General features: G+C 41.4%; 2 protein-coding genes across 2 annotated transcripts in view; one reads left to right on the top strand and one right to left on the bottom strand.

The window, feature by feature from the left end:
- SUGCT (succinyl-CoA:glutarate-CoA transferase) overlaps positions 1-4360 on the bottom strand; it is a 335643-nt gene extending 331283 nt beyond the window's left edge. Inside the window, exons 1-2 of the mRNA XM_082479451.1 lie at positions 4099-4360; positions 92-143 (exon numbers count right to left, since the gene is read on the bottom strand). Coding sequence (XP_082335577.1) covers positions 92-143; positions 4099-4267 — 221 coding nt within the window. The 5' untranslated portion in view covers positions 4268-4360. The remainder of the gene's footprint in view (positions 1-91; positions 144-4098) is intronic.
- Positions 4361-7008: 2648 nt separating this feature from the next.
- On the top strand, positions 7009-12636 carry MPLKIP (M-phase specific PLK1 interacting protein). Its single transcript, XM_082479562.1, has 2 exons — positions 7009-7509; positions 12019-12636. Exons 1-2 carry the CDS (start codon positions 7156-7158, stop codon positions 12220-12222), a joined length of 558 nt encoding a protein of 185 aa, XP_082335688.1. The 5' UTR covers positions 7009-7155; the 3' UTR covers positions 12223-12636.
- Positions 12637-16497: the final 3861 nt, after the last annotated feature.

Here is a 16497-nt window from a genome sequence, read left to right on the forward strand (position 1 = left end):
GTAATACCAAAAAAATATTGGTTTCTTAGTTTTTCCTATCAGGATATTTGTATCTAGACAGCCTGTTCCAAATTACAGACAAAACACAAACCTTGTTAAATCAAGAATTTTCACACCATCCAATGGCTTTACATTACTAGCACCTGACAAGAAACAGAAAACAGTAACTTACTCTTGAATTATTTTTTTTTTGTAAGGTATGTTTCTCATCATTAGTCTGAAACACTGTTTTTATGACACTCTCTCACCATCCTCCCTCATCTCCCTCCCCAAATAAAGGATAATAAAGTTTTCTGCACAGGTAGGTTATTAAGAATATATTACATTAGTAGAGCCTTTCAAAGCTGGAAAGCCTTATGGTTAACATTGCAGAACCTATTGTAAACACCTAGCAATTCTACAATAAAGCTACCTTTTAGAGATATTTTTATATGTGCCTTCCACAAACACACATATAGCTTTTAAAGGCTAATCTGAAGATCCAATAAAACCATTGCAAGCAATCAGAATGACACAAACTAAAACTAATGGGTAAAAAAACAATGAGAAGCGCAGTACCTTCACAAAGTGTTTTGACCTGTATAGACCTAATTACTTGCATCACACACACACAAAAAAGAACATCTGCATTTCAAAAAAGAGGTTACAAAACTGAAGACAGAATATATGAACCAAGGAAATACTCGTTCTGTCTTTAACTTTCATGGGCAGTCGCACATGCGAGGTAACTAGTAGGAAATCACAATGATTTCCTCCTTTCCCTCACCCTTTTCAACGTGACTAGCTCTAAGAAAAAACGGCAGGGACAATAAGTATCACAGACAGACCAAGCAATCTCATAGTCTAGACCACAGGTTTGCCAACTATCTCTTGGGTGACCTTGGGTTATCTTCTGCTAAGTCATTGTCATGGTTTGGGATAGTTATTGTCTTTAATGGCAGGATGGGGATGCAAACACTTCACCGCCCCATGTGGAAGGTAATTTCATTACTATCTCGAAGGGGTTTCATACCACAAAAAAAAAAAAAAAAAGCCTCTCTCTTTGGTATTTGTCCAGGTAAGAGAAAGATGTAAAACATGGGGGGAACAAAACACACACAGAAAAATAATTCAAGCAGACTTCCTTACAGAATAGGAAGGAAAAAGAACCACTGTCCTTCAAACCGTGCAGGGCAGTGCATCTCCAGAGTCATGCAACAGTGAATGCCTGTCACCTGCTCCACACTCCCTCCATCACAGAATCCTAGAATGGTTTATGTTGGAAAGGACCTGAGCCACCCTTCCATCACCCCCATAACTCTCCCTCCTACCTTACTGCATATATGGTAAGAAGGAGACGGATATACAGAGAGATATATAATAAAAAAAGCTCCAGAGATATGAAGCAGCACTGGGAATTCAAGGCTTCTCCTACAATGTTTTCATTCACTGTACTGCTCTCAATGAGAACACATGCATCCCAGTCTTCAAGACATTTTCCTCAATTATTACCAATCACTCCAGAGGGATTTGAGATTAACAGGTTTTAATACATATATTGTATGTACTATATGGACCAAGCAGCATGTTGAACATGTGCTTATCTAGGAGCGACCATGTATTTTGCACATGTCAAAGACTTTAAGAAAACCCAGGCTGCCCCCTGTCTTCAATGTTGCACACCTCAGTGAAGTTCCAGGTGATGGAAAATACTTCTGCTAGTGCCAGATAAACAGCACAGATCCTTCAGTGTAACCTCAGTTTTATTAAGTTGTCTCTAGCTGAGCAAACACTTAAGCATATGCTTGTTTGCTAAGGCAATGAGTGCACCATTTGCTTCACAATGGCATTACTCTATGTTTACAGAAAATATGTAAACAACAGCTTTACTGAAGAACACAGCTCCCTAAAAATAACAAAAGTTAATTAACAAAAAGGGTGCATCTTCCTCTGTTCTTTCCACACCTTTTAAAGCTGCACTCTCTTACCCAATGGCTCACTTATTTTCATCCTGAGCCAGCATTTAGTGTTACTTATGTTTTTCACAGATACAGTACCAGAACAACAGCAACTTTTCAGAGCCAAGTTCTCTACCAGTGGCTGACTTGCAGAAATGCATAAAGACTCAAAGAGTCCTATAAAGTGTTAAGATTAGCCTATAAATATGCATTTATGCATAACTAAGACTGGTGAGTCCTTACTAATTATCATATCACTCTCATTATGGTAACAGCTAACACTCCATTCAGGGATTAGGACTCTTCTATAGCTGGAAAAGAACAGGAGAGTACAATTGTTGTTTCAGAGACAAACAGATCATTGTGAATTTTTTTTTTAATGCTGATAAATAATGCTGATGTCCACAATGATGAAGAAATGTAAGAAAGAGGAGAGATCAAGAGCTTGCTTTTGACAATCTGAGAAAAAGAGAGCTGTTGGTCTCGTCAAACTAGAAGAGCAGATACTCACAAAAGAACACTTATAGGACCTAGATTTGCATTCCAGCAACACACTAATTTGCTGAAATGATTACAATAGAAAGCCTTTTGACTATCAGAGAAACAGCAGTTCTGGTATACCAATCCAGAGTACTACCACCCACTTATTGCAGGAACAAAGAGAAAAAAAGCCGCACCAGAAACACAGAAGAGATCAGAATTGATCAGTATTGACCAGAAGCATCTCCTCTCCCCCCCCCCCTCCCCCCCCAGGCTCCTACCAGTCACATACACAAAGTTAAACTTCACTATGTTGGAATTCTGGCTCAATAGTCTAAATTCCCTAAAATGCAAACTCATATTTTCTCTTGTATTTTTATCTTTAATTATTCCAGTAACTTGATTATAAGAAAAAAAAAAACACTCTCCCAGCTCTAATTATATCCTATTTGTAAACTCTTTATTCTCATGAGGCTTGAATTTACTGTAAATTAGACAGCCATATGCATTTAATATTTAATAAGTAACTTTGATGAAGAATAAATAGATCCACTCAGTCTCAGTATTATTAATTTAATATCAATAATTTAAACTCTTTAATTAAGCTCAGTAGGTTGTACCAAGGTTGGTCTAATGTATCAGTAAGCAATCAGAGAGATCATTCTATAGAACAGAAATTAATTTTCATGTCATACAAAAAAAAAATCTTTCCTTTATACTTGTCAGTGACAGAAGAGGGCACTGAGAGCCGGTTAGTACATTTAATATTTTTTTACACCAATGCAAATTAACAGTAAATAGATTTCATTGCAGTTACATCCAATTCTAGAGATGACCCCTTACATCTATTGTCTCTACTTTGATGCACAATCAGTACTTTTTAATTCATACATGCAGCAAGCTATGATCATCACATCATTACTGTGGATTAATCCACTACCAATAAGTACACTCCAACCAGGGATGCACTTGGTAGGTTCATCTTGGGCAACGGAACTCTAAACTTCCCCTGATTCTAATGCAATCAACACAATCGTTAATACTTTTCTATGTTATTTAACAGCAGAGAAATCTGAAATCCAGAGGAAAGTGACTTTGTTGCAGCTTGGTTTTATTTAATTAAAACAAACAAAACAACAACTGTACGAAGTTTTGTAACCTTCGGAAAAAAAAAAAACAACAATCAGGCCTAGGAAGATACTGAAGGCACTTTCCCCCGCTTCTCTTCCCCGTTAGCCGGAGCTGCCCCCGCTCCCCGCCGCCGGCCCGGCACAGCCGCGGTGCGAAGTCCACCGCTGTTGCACTCGCCAAAACCCCGCAGCCCGGCCGGCAGCCCAGCAGCGCACCGAGGCTACACCAGTGGCCGCCTTCGCCACCCACCCGCGGCCCCACAGGCCCCGCCGTGCCGGGGAAGCGGGGCCGGCGAGCGGGCTCAGCACCTGGGGCGGCGCAGCCCCCTTCGCCTCCTGGCGGCAGGCCGCGGGGCCGGACCCCACTGCTGCGAGGCGGCGGCAGCGGCAAAAGCCTCCTTCAGGTGTTCCACGGTCCGTCCACCCCCTCCCGCCCACGGCGAAACGGCTCCGACCCCTGCCCGAGCCGCGCCGCAGAACCCCGGCGGCATTTAACGGGCCCAGCGAGGAGAGGGAGGAGGAGGCTGAGGAGAAGGGCGCGGCGCGGCTACCTGCCGGGGGAGCGCCTCCACCCCGCGCCCCGCCGCCGTTGCTAAGGGAGGCGGCGCGCAAGGCTCCGAGGCAGCGCGGCGAGGAGCTACCACCGCCGGCTGCTGAGCACAGGCTCCTCCACAGCCCGCCGCCACGGCAGCTCCTTCTGGCCAGCCCGGCGCGCAGCATCTCCGCCCGCCACTCGGAGCGACACCGACCGCCTCAGCGGGCGTCGCAAAAATGTGCGCGCTTGGCCCTACTGCGCAGGCGCCGCGAGCCACCGCCCCTTTCCTCCTGCCGCACTACGGGAGGGAGCGTTAAATCGTTCCCGGGGAGGGGCGGGGCGCAGGCGCGGGGCGGGGCTTCCGGGGTGGCCCCGCCCCCTCCCCTCGGCTTTTCCCGCCGTGAGTCCCGCGGTCGCTGTTGGTCGTCGTGTTCTTTTCTTTGCGGGGGGATGGTTCGTCTCTCCTGTATAGGAGTCCCGCTTATAAAAGGTGCCTTTTCTGTTTTTCTTAAAACGCAGGAGGCTGTGCTTTGTAAACGGGGAAGTGTCTTGCAGGTGTTTGTGGTGGTAATTCCAGCTGCTGTGTAAAAAAACTCAGTATTTCTACAAAATAGACTTAAGTTTTTTTCTTGTTGCAACATCTAACACCTGGGCAAACCAAATGTTTGATGGCTAGAAACTTGTATGGCCAGTTTGGTGTACAGACTGTGACATGTGTGGCTCAGGTAGCCAAGAAGGCCAATAGCATCCTGGCCTGTATCAGGCATAGCGTGGCCAGCAGGACCAAGGAAGTGATTGCCCCACTGGAATCAGCACTGGTGAGGCCCCACCTCGAGTACTGTGTTCAGTTTTGGGCCCCTCACTACAAGAAAGATACAGAGGTGCTGGAGCGTGTCCAGAGAAGGGCAACGAAGCTGGTGAGGGGTCTGGAGAACAAGTCTTATGAGGCGTGGCGGAGGGAACTGGGGTTGTTTAGCCTGGAGAAAAGGAGGCTGAGGGGAGACCGTATTGCTCTCTACAGCTACCTGAAAGGAGGTTGTAAAGAGGTGAGGGTCGGTCTCCCAAGTAACAAGTGAGAGGATGAGAGGAAATGGCCTCAAGTTATGCCAGGGGAGGTTTAGGATTAGGAAAAAGTTCTTCACTGAAAGGGTTATCAAGCATTGGAACAGGCTGCCCAGGGAAGTGGTGGAGTCACCATCCTTCGAGGTATTTAAAAGATATGTAGACATGGTGCTTAGGGATATGGTTTAGTGGTGGCTTTGGCAGAGTTAGGTTGATGGTTGGACTTGATGATCTTAAAGGTTCCTTCCAACCTAGACAATTCTATGACTCTATACAACATTGCCAAGATGGAATAAAAATAAAATACCCCCTGAACAGGCTTCTGTGCTTACAAGGTAGGCAGTTGTACTGGGGGCCATTAAATCCTCTCATCTGCACGAGGTAGATCCTTGGTCTCAGTTTTGCTTCACTGAAGCTGCAATATTGCTTACACTGTAAGCAATACCTTCACTTGTATATAGCTATGGAAGGGATAGCTTGGCTTGACCTTTAAGCAAATCTTCCCTGAGCTGAGTGCTTTCAGACTATTATTAGTTTGCGTTAGGACAGAGTGGAAAGCTTGTTGTAGGAACACCGTGGTGTCATCTTGCTCTGTAATAAGATAAAAAAAGTCTGCATAGAGGTTCAGCATTTATGAGAAAAATGCTGTGAGGATAAAGTAACAGCTGCACCTCAAGAATAGCTGAAATTTCTGGCTGTTTGAAAATGAGCATTACGAATAGCACAGTCTGAAGAAGCGTTGCACAACAGAAGTCCCGAATGCTAAGGAAGAACATAGGGAAAATCTACATGACAGGTTTGTTGGATATGCTATGTGTAATGAAAAGTATGACATGGATGCTTAGAATCCTAGAATCAATTAGGATTTGTCAACAAGAAGAAATTCATCAGCAAATCTATCCCAGCATATTTCAACGTGTGTGCAACAATATGTATTTCTGATTAGTTTGGTGTGAAAATGGTTTAAATTAAAAGAAGCTGTCGTTTTCTGGAATAAGACTGGTCATACAGAGAAATTGATACTTACATTGATAAACTGTCTTGTGTAGACATGTCATGCCTTGTGTGCATAATAATAATAGAAAATTAGTCTTCTAGAGAAGATAAAATGGTAAAGGATTAACAAAAAAAAAGTGAGGTTTAGTCTCTCACCATTTTAGAAAGGAAAATCCTTTCACAATTGCAAGGATACTGCTCCATGTTTTCACAGGGAGATTGTAAAACAGAGGGAGTTATCTCCATATTCCCCCCCCCCCCCCCAAAAAAAAAAACACCTGCAAGCAAAAAACCACCTGTTTAAAGTCAAAGAAAAGCAAGACTTACAAAGCATAGAAACATCCCGCTTATTTAATTGGCTAACACCTTTCTGTTTAAGTGCTCTTTAAACACGTCGTATGTGTTTTCAATTGGGACTGCTGTTAAGGTCTGTGGTATTTGGAGGCTCGTAGATTAAGAGACTACACAAGAAAGGAGTACGAATAAGCATACGCCTCAAGTGCCGTAAAACGGGAGGCAAGTCCTCTCTTTGCCTTACAACAGACGATCTTGCTTGATTTTTCTCCACCGGAGTGCGGTGGGCGTCCATGTACAACTACGCGGCGGTGACAAATTAACGGGATTTTACCGCTATGCTTTTAATTGGCGTTAACCGGCACAGCCGCCGCGCACCTTCTGAGCCTCTCTTACTTCCGATTATTCCTCTTCGGCTCGAAAACGCACAAAATCCCTCAGGGCGAGCGCGGCAAACCGCTGCTGAAGGCTGAGGGGCCGCTTTCCCGCCCTCCCGCTTCCAAAGGGGGACGGACGGGGTATGTGGGGGGGGGTGTGTACCCCCTTCGTCTTCCCCGGCCCGGAACGTTTTGAACCCGGAACCTTCCAGGCGCCCGGCGGGGGAAAGGGGGGAAAAAGAAAACCAACCCGGGACGCGACGTCGCCCCGCCGAGGCGCCTGCTGGGGGACGTCGTTGCGCAGGTTTTATTCCTCTCCGCCATCGCCTCGCCGGCCCTCGACCATGTACCGGCAGAGCTTTCGCCCCCCGACGCCTCCGTACCCGGGCGGCGGGTTCCGGAGCCCTCCTTCCGGCGGAGGAGGCCCTATGCCCCCCTCCCCGCGGGCCTACGGGAGCCCCCACCACACGCCGCCCTACGGCCACCGGCCTGGGCCTTACGGCAGCGGCCACTCGCCCCGAGGCCACGGTTTCCACGGCGGCGGGCGGTTCGGGAGCCCGTCGCCGGGGGGGCAGACCCCGCGCAGGCCGCAGAGCGTCAGCCCCCGGTACCCGGCTCCCTACGGCGGCAAATCCCCGGCCGGAGCTCACCCGCAGCAGCACAAGCGCTCGCCAGGGGGCTTCCAGAGGCACTACCAGGTATGGGGCAGGGCGGTAAGAGAGACAGGCCTGCGCCTCCGCGCGGGGGGGGGGGGGGGAAGCTGCTGCTGCCGCTGCTTAGCGGAGGCCGCATCTCGCAGGGAAGAGCACAGCCGGGTCTTGTGACAAGGCGCAGCATCCGTCCCCTCCCTCTGCCGTTTTGAGGGGAGAGCGAGACTTGCACCGCACCGGCCAACATCCGTCTTCCTCCCACCCCCAGTAGGGAGGACGGAGAGACCCTAGGTCAGGCAGCTGTGTGATCAGGGAAGGGAAGAGGGCCCCAGGCCTGGCTGAGGCCTGTTGCGAAGACACAAGGACTCACAAGAGAGTAGCTTTCTTCCGTTTCATACTCCAGCGTGTGAAGGTAGAGAGAAAATTAAGTGCCAGTCAAAACTGCAGCAAACATCTCTTTCCCTTGTATGTACCTCCCTTTGATCAGTTTTCTTTAACACACGGGTGAAGTTGCATGTGCATTTACTTTGCCTGCGTTGTCTTACAGTATGGAAGCCGCCCTGTCAGCACACAGAGCTTTCTGGGACATGAGTAGAGAAGAGGAGTGCTCTACTAAAGAGAATTAAGCTGAGGCTCCTTTAAGCAGAAATAAGAGCATCTGTTGGGACAATAGAGTACCATTTTAAAGTGTTTGCGTTGCACTGAAAGGTTTAACTTATATACATTAGTTTTCCCAAGAGCTGTCAACAACAGATTGCGTGAGTTATGCTTTTTTCAGGTGTTTTAGTTGGGGCATGTGACTGGCAGTGCAGATAGGGATGACAGTTCTTGAAGTGATACCAACTTTATGTACATAGCTGGCTCTATGCAGTATTAGGGAAACCTTAAAAGTGTAACAAATGGCACATGCAGTACAGACAATAGTAAAATTTTCAGGTGCTCTTACTAGCACTTTAGGGATTAAAGTGTAATAATGAAGTCAAGTCTTGACATGCCTGCACTGCATAGTCATGTTTCCATTCAAAAATAGTCTTTGGTTACTTTTTTATGATGCAGATAGCTATCTTAGAGGAGTCTCATAGTTGGTGGAAGGGAATCATTAGGAACTTTGTACATATTCTTCAGTACAACAGCAAAGTCTCTCCCATGTGGAAGCCTACAGATTGCTTAACCTCTGAACCTGTTGAAAAGGCAAAAGATATGGGGTTTCTGCTGCAGATTCTGGAGGGATGGTTTATGTCGCTGATGTCTAGACACTTCCCTTCAGAAAAATCACTCTTTGGTTATTCAATTAAGTGTTTTTAAAAGCCTGCCTTAAATTTACCGAGCAGAAGAATATGCAGGAATCCTTTTGCCTCTAGTTTTAGTCAGAACTCTCTTGTGTCAGGTCCTGTGGGCAGGAACAGTCTCATAGGCTCCATCCTTGGTGTTAATTAAATAAGAAGCCTGACATAAAGAACGTACAAGTTTGAATCCAGTCACAGACTGTCACAACATTTTCCCTTCTGCCCTCTTCCTCTGCAGACCTTCTGAGTAGTTTAGGAGCATTGACCCAATGGTGATGCTTTCTAAGAGTAGAAGGACATTGTATGTCTGTAGCTTTGCCTAGGGCTGAGGTAATGTGTATGTGTGTGCTTTTATGTGTATGCACATGGGTTGTTTTGCCTGGGAGGGCAATAGGGGCAATCACAAAGGGAGGAAGTCTCAAACACTGAGTCCCCATTTTCTTTGACATGGGCAACAAGACTCTCAAGTCCATGAGGCCATGAGTAGATTCAGGTAGAGGGATTTTTTGCATGGTCTAAACATCAGATTTCTTCTGAGGTATGTGGATTGTTCCCTTCTCTCTGTAGATGCTATTGTTAAAAAACTATAGTGCTTTTGCAATTCGTGGTGCTACTGTCACCTTTGAGATGAAGATCTTAAGTGACCTTTCAAAATCTCATCAGGAAATCCAAGACGGTTTATATTTACTTTAGTATTCTATTAATTACATGTTATTAATATGCTGTGCTCATTTTGCACTTGTAGACTTTAATTTTTTGAAATGAACAGAAAACTTAAAGAAAAACATAGTAAGCTTGATTTTTCTGAAATGGCTGGCGTGACCTTTATGTGACCAGTACTTTACAGAGCTTTCCATTTTTTCCAGAGATGCATCTGCTTTAAATTTTATGAAAACATTTGTTGTATTTCTTAAATGTCTCCTCTTGGAATTCTCTTAGTGGTAGCATTTCCCTTTCTACACTCAACAGGATTTAGTAGCAGTAGCTAGCAGTAGCTAGTTAGTGGTGATGGGTTGAAAATTATTACAGAAAGTTAAAAAATATCTTGTGAAATGGTATAATCATGATTTCTGTGTTTCTGTGCATCTCCCAGCATCTAAAATTAACATCAGGTGAAGAAAGCTGATAAAGGGAGTGATTGTTCCCATTTTCAAGGCAGTAATACCACATTCAGTGACATGTTGATAGCACCAAAAGATTATTTTTTTTCTGTTGTAGAGACATATTTGTTATCTGGAAAAAAAGTATTGAGAATAGATTGACTATTTCTTTAAGGAAAGTTCAGTGACAAAAGGCTGTTGGCACCAGTGGCAGTAAATATAAAGTTTTTTTTAAGGTGTCTTAGGCACCAAATGGTTTCTCTTACACAGAATGGTTTCATTTGCACAGGTAGGGCTATTCTTCTTTTCCACAAGCCTATAATATGTATAATCACATTTTTACTTTTTTTAAGTAAGGCTGTCAATCTTGTATTACATAATAATACATTCCCTAGATTTCAAACTTGCAAAAATGTCAGTGTTACTGATATTGCAAGTCAGTTGTAGGATGACATTGTAATATATTGTAGTGAAATTGAATGTTATAAAATAAATCCATCCAAAAGACTTTTACCATTGAATTATTTTGTTCTGTCACTGGATACTACAGATCATTCTGTCAGTTCAGCTTTCTTTTGAGTGCTGCAGATTAGACATGACATTAAATAAACTGCACACTCAAACTATTTTACAGTGTCAGAGTTACAGGGTCTCCATGAAACAGTGTTTTAAAGAGTTAATTTGGGGGATTTTTTTTTTTTTTTGAAGATACAGTGCACTGTGTACTACTGCTTTACTGCTAAGTGTGAGTGCTTAAAGAACATTAATGTTACTTTTGCTAGTGCATGTTGACTTGTTCTAGGAAACTCATTGTCCCTGAGGATGTTTTTATCTGTATTCTGAGGTGATTCTCAGACCTTTCCCTGGTGGTTTTGATAGAATATTTCATAAAGTAATTCTCTACCTTTTGGTAATTTTTCTGGTTTAAGATCATCATCTTAGCTCCGTAACCTAATTGTACTACAACAAATCATTAGAAACAAATGCCTTGTAAATAAGACATGGATGTTCCCACATTTGGTAGTGTATCCGTTATCATCAAGCTTTAGGAGTTCTAGAATAGTACTTACTGGGACCACACAAGCAGGCTCCTGCCACAGTACACTTTCAGAAATAAGTTCAAGAGTCAGCAGTTTTCAATGGAATCTGTCCTTCTGGCTAAGCATAGGGGGCCTTCACTATATGGCACCATTTCTCAGTTTTACCCAGAAATTGTTTTATATGATCTGTTTACATAGATTCTGTAGGGCTCATTAGTCAAATTCAGCCTCAAGGAGCCCTGTTCTAGTCACACAGAATGCAACAGGCATGTTTGGAGACTAGCTGTATTGCGTATCTGTAGTATAGGTTGTTTAACTTTTGTTAAAATGAATGAATTTAATCAAATATAGCTTTAGACAAAACCTCACTCTTTAGGGAAGTGAATCTGAGGAAAAGAACAATGGATGATGCTAACAGGAGAAAATGGTGATAGCAATTTCCTTTATGTCATAGCTCTTTTTAAGTTGCCCACTTGTAGCAGGTTTGCAGAAGCAATTGTGGTGATCCTTGATCTTTAAAAAAGAAAATCAAATATCAAAAGCTCCACGCAAAAGGTTTTTCTTTTGTGCATTATCTGCCTAATCACCATCCAGATTGTATATCAAATAAAGTAATCTGTTCTCAGATTTCACACAATACTAGTTTGTTGGGAAAAACAGGGTGTTTTTCCCAGTAAGTTCTTGGGGTCTTTTGTAGCTATTTGCTTTATACAATGCTGTGTTCAGTCTATAAGTACTTGATATCTAACTTCTGCTCTTGTAAACATCATCAGCTCTTCCTCAGCCTCTAACTCCCTGACTAGTTGTTCAGCTTTTGAGTTGGACATGTCATTGACTTAAGCAGCTTATGAAAAATAGGATGAGGAGCTTTTCTGCGGTTATGTGCCAGAGTGATGTAAATGAGTATTTTGGAGAAGACTGGGGTTTTTTTTCCTTATCCTGGTAAATCATCACTTGTAATTAAAATTATAATAAAGTTAATATTTTCTGAGGAAGATGCAGGTGAGGAGTAGTAATTAATCATTAATAACCAACTTCAAAGCTCTGCTGCATTAGAAGGAAATATTTAATTTTTTTTTAGTTTGAATTAGTCTATTAAATGTTTCTTTACCTGATGGTTTTCTTCCAAAGGGATCACCCAGGACATCTACTCCATTTGGTACAGCGCATGGCAGAGAGAAAAGAGTGTCTAATGATGTGGAAAACTATTACAGACCTTCAATGCTTGAGGATCCATGGGCTGGCCTAGAGCCAGTTTCTGTTACAGACATAAACCAACAATACAGCAATGAGCAAACAACATATACTGGTAAAAAAGGGAGGTATTTCAGCTAACACTTTTAAAGGCCAAATAACTCCATCTTGTCAGGAAAACTTTGGGACAAAATCTTTACCCTTACACAAGATGAACAATAATCAAGACCTTAGATAATGCTTTTATTTGATCACGTGTCCACCCTTTTATCCTACTTTTTTTTTTTATTGCATTGGATATTTTTATGTATGGGAGGGAAAAGGAGTGGTAGGAAAACTTACATTTCTGGCTACATGGAAGTGCCTACCAGCTTTGAAGAACAAAGAGTTCTTTAATCACCAGCGACTGATTTGTGACTGTTAAAACAGGTTTCCATATATTTACCTCTTCCATGCCAGATTGTTAGCCTTTTATTGTAAACTCCTTTAGGAAATGGTATTTTTTTATGTTTCAACATTTTTAGAATGAAATAACTTGGAAATAAAATAAAGTTTTGTAAATCCTTGTTTTGTAATGTATAAAGATTATTTTAGGACTTTTGTTAAGGTGTACACATTAACACAAATAGTACTAGTGAAAGTAGGTGACTTCTGTAAATGTGTTTGTATGCTGTAGTTAACCTCTGATTTTGTGCGTAGTATTTTTTGTTAATTGTAGTGTAACATGAAGTTGAAAGATGACTTTTAGCCATCTCAGGAAACAAATGTATTGTCTTTGGAAAGTTTAATTTGTTGACCCAGCTCTTGAGTCGTAAACATAACTCTGTGATCATTTGGGTTTGTATTTTAAAAAAAAAAGGATCTCATTTGGAGCAAAACTAGACATTTCTGGATTATAGTAACAAGTCTGTTCAGTGCCAATTTAAATCTAAGGAGCACATAAAACATCAAGATTAAATAAATGCAAATGTACTTTCTGGATCCACCTGTTAGAATAGCATAGAATTGAGTGAAAGTTTGAAAGTTTGTTATACAGTAAACATTAGTACATGTATAGCATCTTTTTTTTATCTGTACAAGATTTTAATTTTTTTTTTTTATTTTTACCTAGGTAAGTCTTGTTTTGTGTGCATGCATACTATATTTTTATACTGAAGAGGAAAGTAATGATGTTTTTTTAGAGCTTGTCTATACATGGAAGACCCATTCTTAAATCCAGTAGTGAATATTGTAATCTAGAACAAATAAGAAATAGTTCCTGCTGCAGGCATGGTCTTGACATGCCATGTTAAGCCTGTGGTAGATACCTAAATTTTTGTTGAACCTACCATTGTTTGTTTGTTTGATCTTGGCTTTTAAGCAGTAGGTAGAGGGTGAAAACTTAGCTAAAAATATATAAAAGCATTAGTTCAGTTTGCCAAACATACGTTTCATTTTAAGCTTCTTACATACTGCACAGGAAACATATTTTTGTAGTCCTGAAGCAAGGTTAGGTAGAAAAGCACAGGGAATCACATTAGACTGTTCTTAGCAACTCATCTTTTGCTGAGGTAGAATAGTTCAATAAACTTCTTTATCTGTTTCAGCATAAAATGTTTTGGCATAATACCGCCTTCAGGAATAACTTCAAACTGGAAGGGGAGTTAACGTGTTGAAATGTGCTAACCGAGTCTCTTGCACTTTTATCACCATAATCTAGTCACTTATGTCTTCCCCTAATTGACCTTATTGTTTTAGTAGTATATCCAAAAAGGCTGCTGAGACAACTGAGAACATAATGCGTGTTTGATACCAAACATGGTTAAATGTTCATCCCAGAATCAAAACTGTGCCTTAAATGGCAGCTGTCGCTACCGTTATCTGTAACGTGTACCAGCAAAACTGAGATGACTTGGCAAGTTGTAGATAGTCTTTAGAATTTATAAATCAATTAATCAGTGTAATTGTGAAAAGCGAAGTATAAAGTTTTCTTTCCTTTTTTTGTTATTAACCTTGTCAGGTGCTGTAAAGCTCACAAAAAAAGTTACAAGGTGGTTAACAGAGTCATCTTTTTTGTTACCATTTCCTTTGTAATTCAATGCAGTTTACTTTTTGCAATGTGTGGTGATCTTGAGGAAACAGATACAATATTATTTAAGAGACTAAAGTTATGATATGTTACTGGTTAGACATGAGAAGAAACTGGGTTTGGAAAGGAGAAAGGAAAGGAAAAGGATTCATGACAGAAGAGAGACTGTTAAGAGGTGGGACTGCTTATACGGTAGCCTGTATCAGCTGCCCTTGCACATTGCAAAGATGCATTTTTCCACTTTGGCTTTGCAGTTGACCCAGGGATCAAAGCCAGCCTCTGGTAGTAACTGTTAACTCCTGGAACTGTGTGTCAGACATCAATGAAAGTAAATGTTCCAGAAAGAGAATTGAGGAAATAATCTTGAAGCATTGTTTAATCAATAGAGGCTTTCCACAATGCCATCTGTTAAGCTGCTGCTCCAGTGCACTTCAGGATATGACCCAACAATTATAAGTACATCATACTGCTAAAGACTCCAATAATTTGGTCAAGAATCAGCAAGGAATTAAAATGTAGATGCAATAACCTTACTAACCTCATCATCCTACTGCACCAAAAACTTAAAAATGATTCACCCTTCTGGCTCATAGGAATAATTCTGCAATTACAGTAAAATTACAAAATGTCATTGTTGAATAGCTGTAAAATGCATGAACACATGTTCAGAACTATAAATATAATGTACTTAAAGCCAATTTAAGCTTTGCCTTTTTTGCTATGATCTCTGGGAAGCTTTAGCACTTACTTCCTCACCAGTTTTTCTCCTTTTTCCCATATGGCAAACATTCTTTTTTCCCCACATGTTTCTAATGGAGATAGGATATATCACTTCCTCATTTGTTAATGAAGCTACTTGATAGTAACAGTATGGCTCTGGAAATAGCATTTGATGGTAAAAAGTACGGCACAAATACATCCTTTCTTGATGAGCCCATGAAACAAAATAGTGCCTGTGTCTTGTTAACGAAAGGATTCTTCTGTAATGAACACACTAAGAATATGGGCATTGTTCTTTCTTCAACAGACTTCTTAGTCTTTAAGGTAAGTCATTTAGCTCCTTTTTCAGAAGTTTGGGTTGATGTGCTTCTTTTCCATTCTGTTTTGTTTGTATTGTGCTTGTGCATCAAGTCCATCTGACTTTCCATTCAGTTGTTGTAAAGGAGTTGTATAACTCATGACTAATTCTCTTCTAGCAAACATTTAATTTCATTTGTTGCTGTTTGCTACTGTGTTTAACAATGAACTGCATTGGTTCTACATTGTGCTAATATCACAGTAGGATAACTTAAATCAGCTGAGTATGATTCTGTGTAACGTGGCAACACACCAGGTGGGAAGTTACCCTGAGTTCTGTACTGTAATACTTCAAAGATAGTTCAGGTTTGGGTTTTCTCTGCGACTTTATAATACAGAATATTCATTCTTCTCTGGCACTTCGGACACACTCTTTTACATTGAAATTGTAAAACAATTTAGAATATTAAAATTTCAATGAAAACAGGATTTTTAAAATTCATGTCAAGCTACTTCTCTTTAGAATTAGCAATAAGGCATTGAGCTGTAACATTTTTCTAATGTCAAAACTTGGGAACACTTTGCAGGGGAAATGCTTCTGGTCAACAGAATGGGTCACTACTTTTGCAGTCAGGTTGTTTTTCTTTTCCTGTTAAGGATATCTTTATGTGCTCTTCACTTTATATAAATGTGTTAATTAGACATCTGAGGGGAAGCATTTGAAACATGCATTACGTGGAAGGTCGACAAGTAGCTATTCAGCTCCCTTCTAAAGAAGAGTTTTTATAGCCTGTTCAGGTTTCAAGTTGTGCTCATTAGTCAGAAGATTTACTCATGCAACCGAGTTACGTAAGTATCTAATGTTACAGTTTGAAAATTGTATCCTCCATTTGTCTGTCAGTGCTTTTCACCAACTCTGCAATAAACTGCTCTGTTAAGCAATTGCTCTGAATTCAAATTCATACATGTGCTTGTATACATGAGCTGAGACTGTCTTGCAATGGATTAAACTTGTTTTTACATTTTCTTAAATTCTTTGTTCTCCTTTCCCCAAATCTTGGTGCTTGCCAGGCTCCCATCTTCCTTGTACTAGCAGAGAAAAGGGAGGGAGGATTGCCTACACTGCTTGGTGAAGAATCATGTAATAATTTTCATGTCTCGGGCTTTCAGAAGCTTGGTAACCAATTAACTTTTTTATCATTTGAGATGGCTCAATTAACTTATGCCACAAGAAAGGAAAGAAATCAAGTTGTGTTGAAGGTTAACAGTAGTTCCAGCATTCAATCATTAGTTCAAAGTCAAATTCTTTGCCTGTGGTGACTTTTCATGTG

This window comes from Vanellus vanellus (assembly GCF_965231255.1).
Source record: "Vanellus vanellus genome assembly, chromosome: 2".
In the NCBI taxonomy this organism is placed as follows: domain Eukaryota; kingdom Metazoa; phylum Chordata; class Aves; order Charadriiformes; family Charadriidae; genus Vanellus; species Vanellus vanellus.

Excerpts from the sequence above, each read along its gene's own strand:
- MPLKIP (XM_082479562.1), top strand. The coding sequence starts at position 7,156 with ATGTACCGGCAGAGCTTTCGCCCCCCGACGCCTCCGTACCCGGGCGGC. Across the intron at positions 7,510-12,018 it reads GCTTCCAGAGGCACTACCAG|GGATCACCCAGGACATCTAC; the intron begins GTATGGGGCAGG and ends TTTCTTCCAAAG.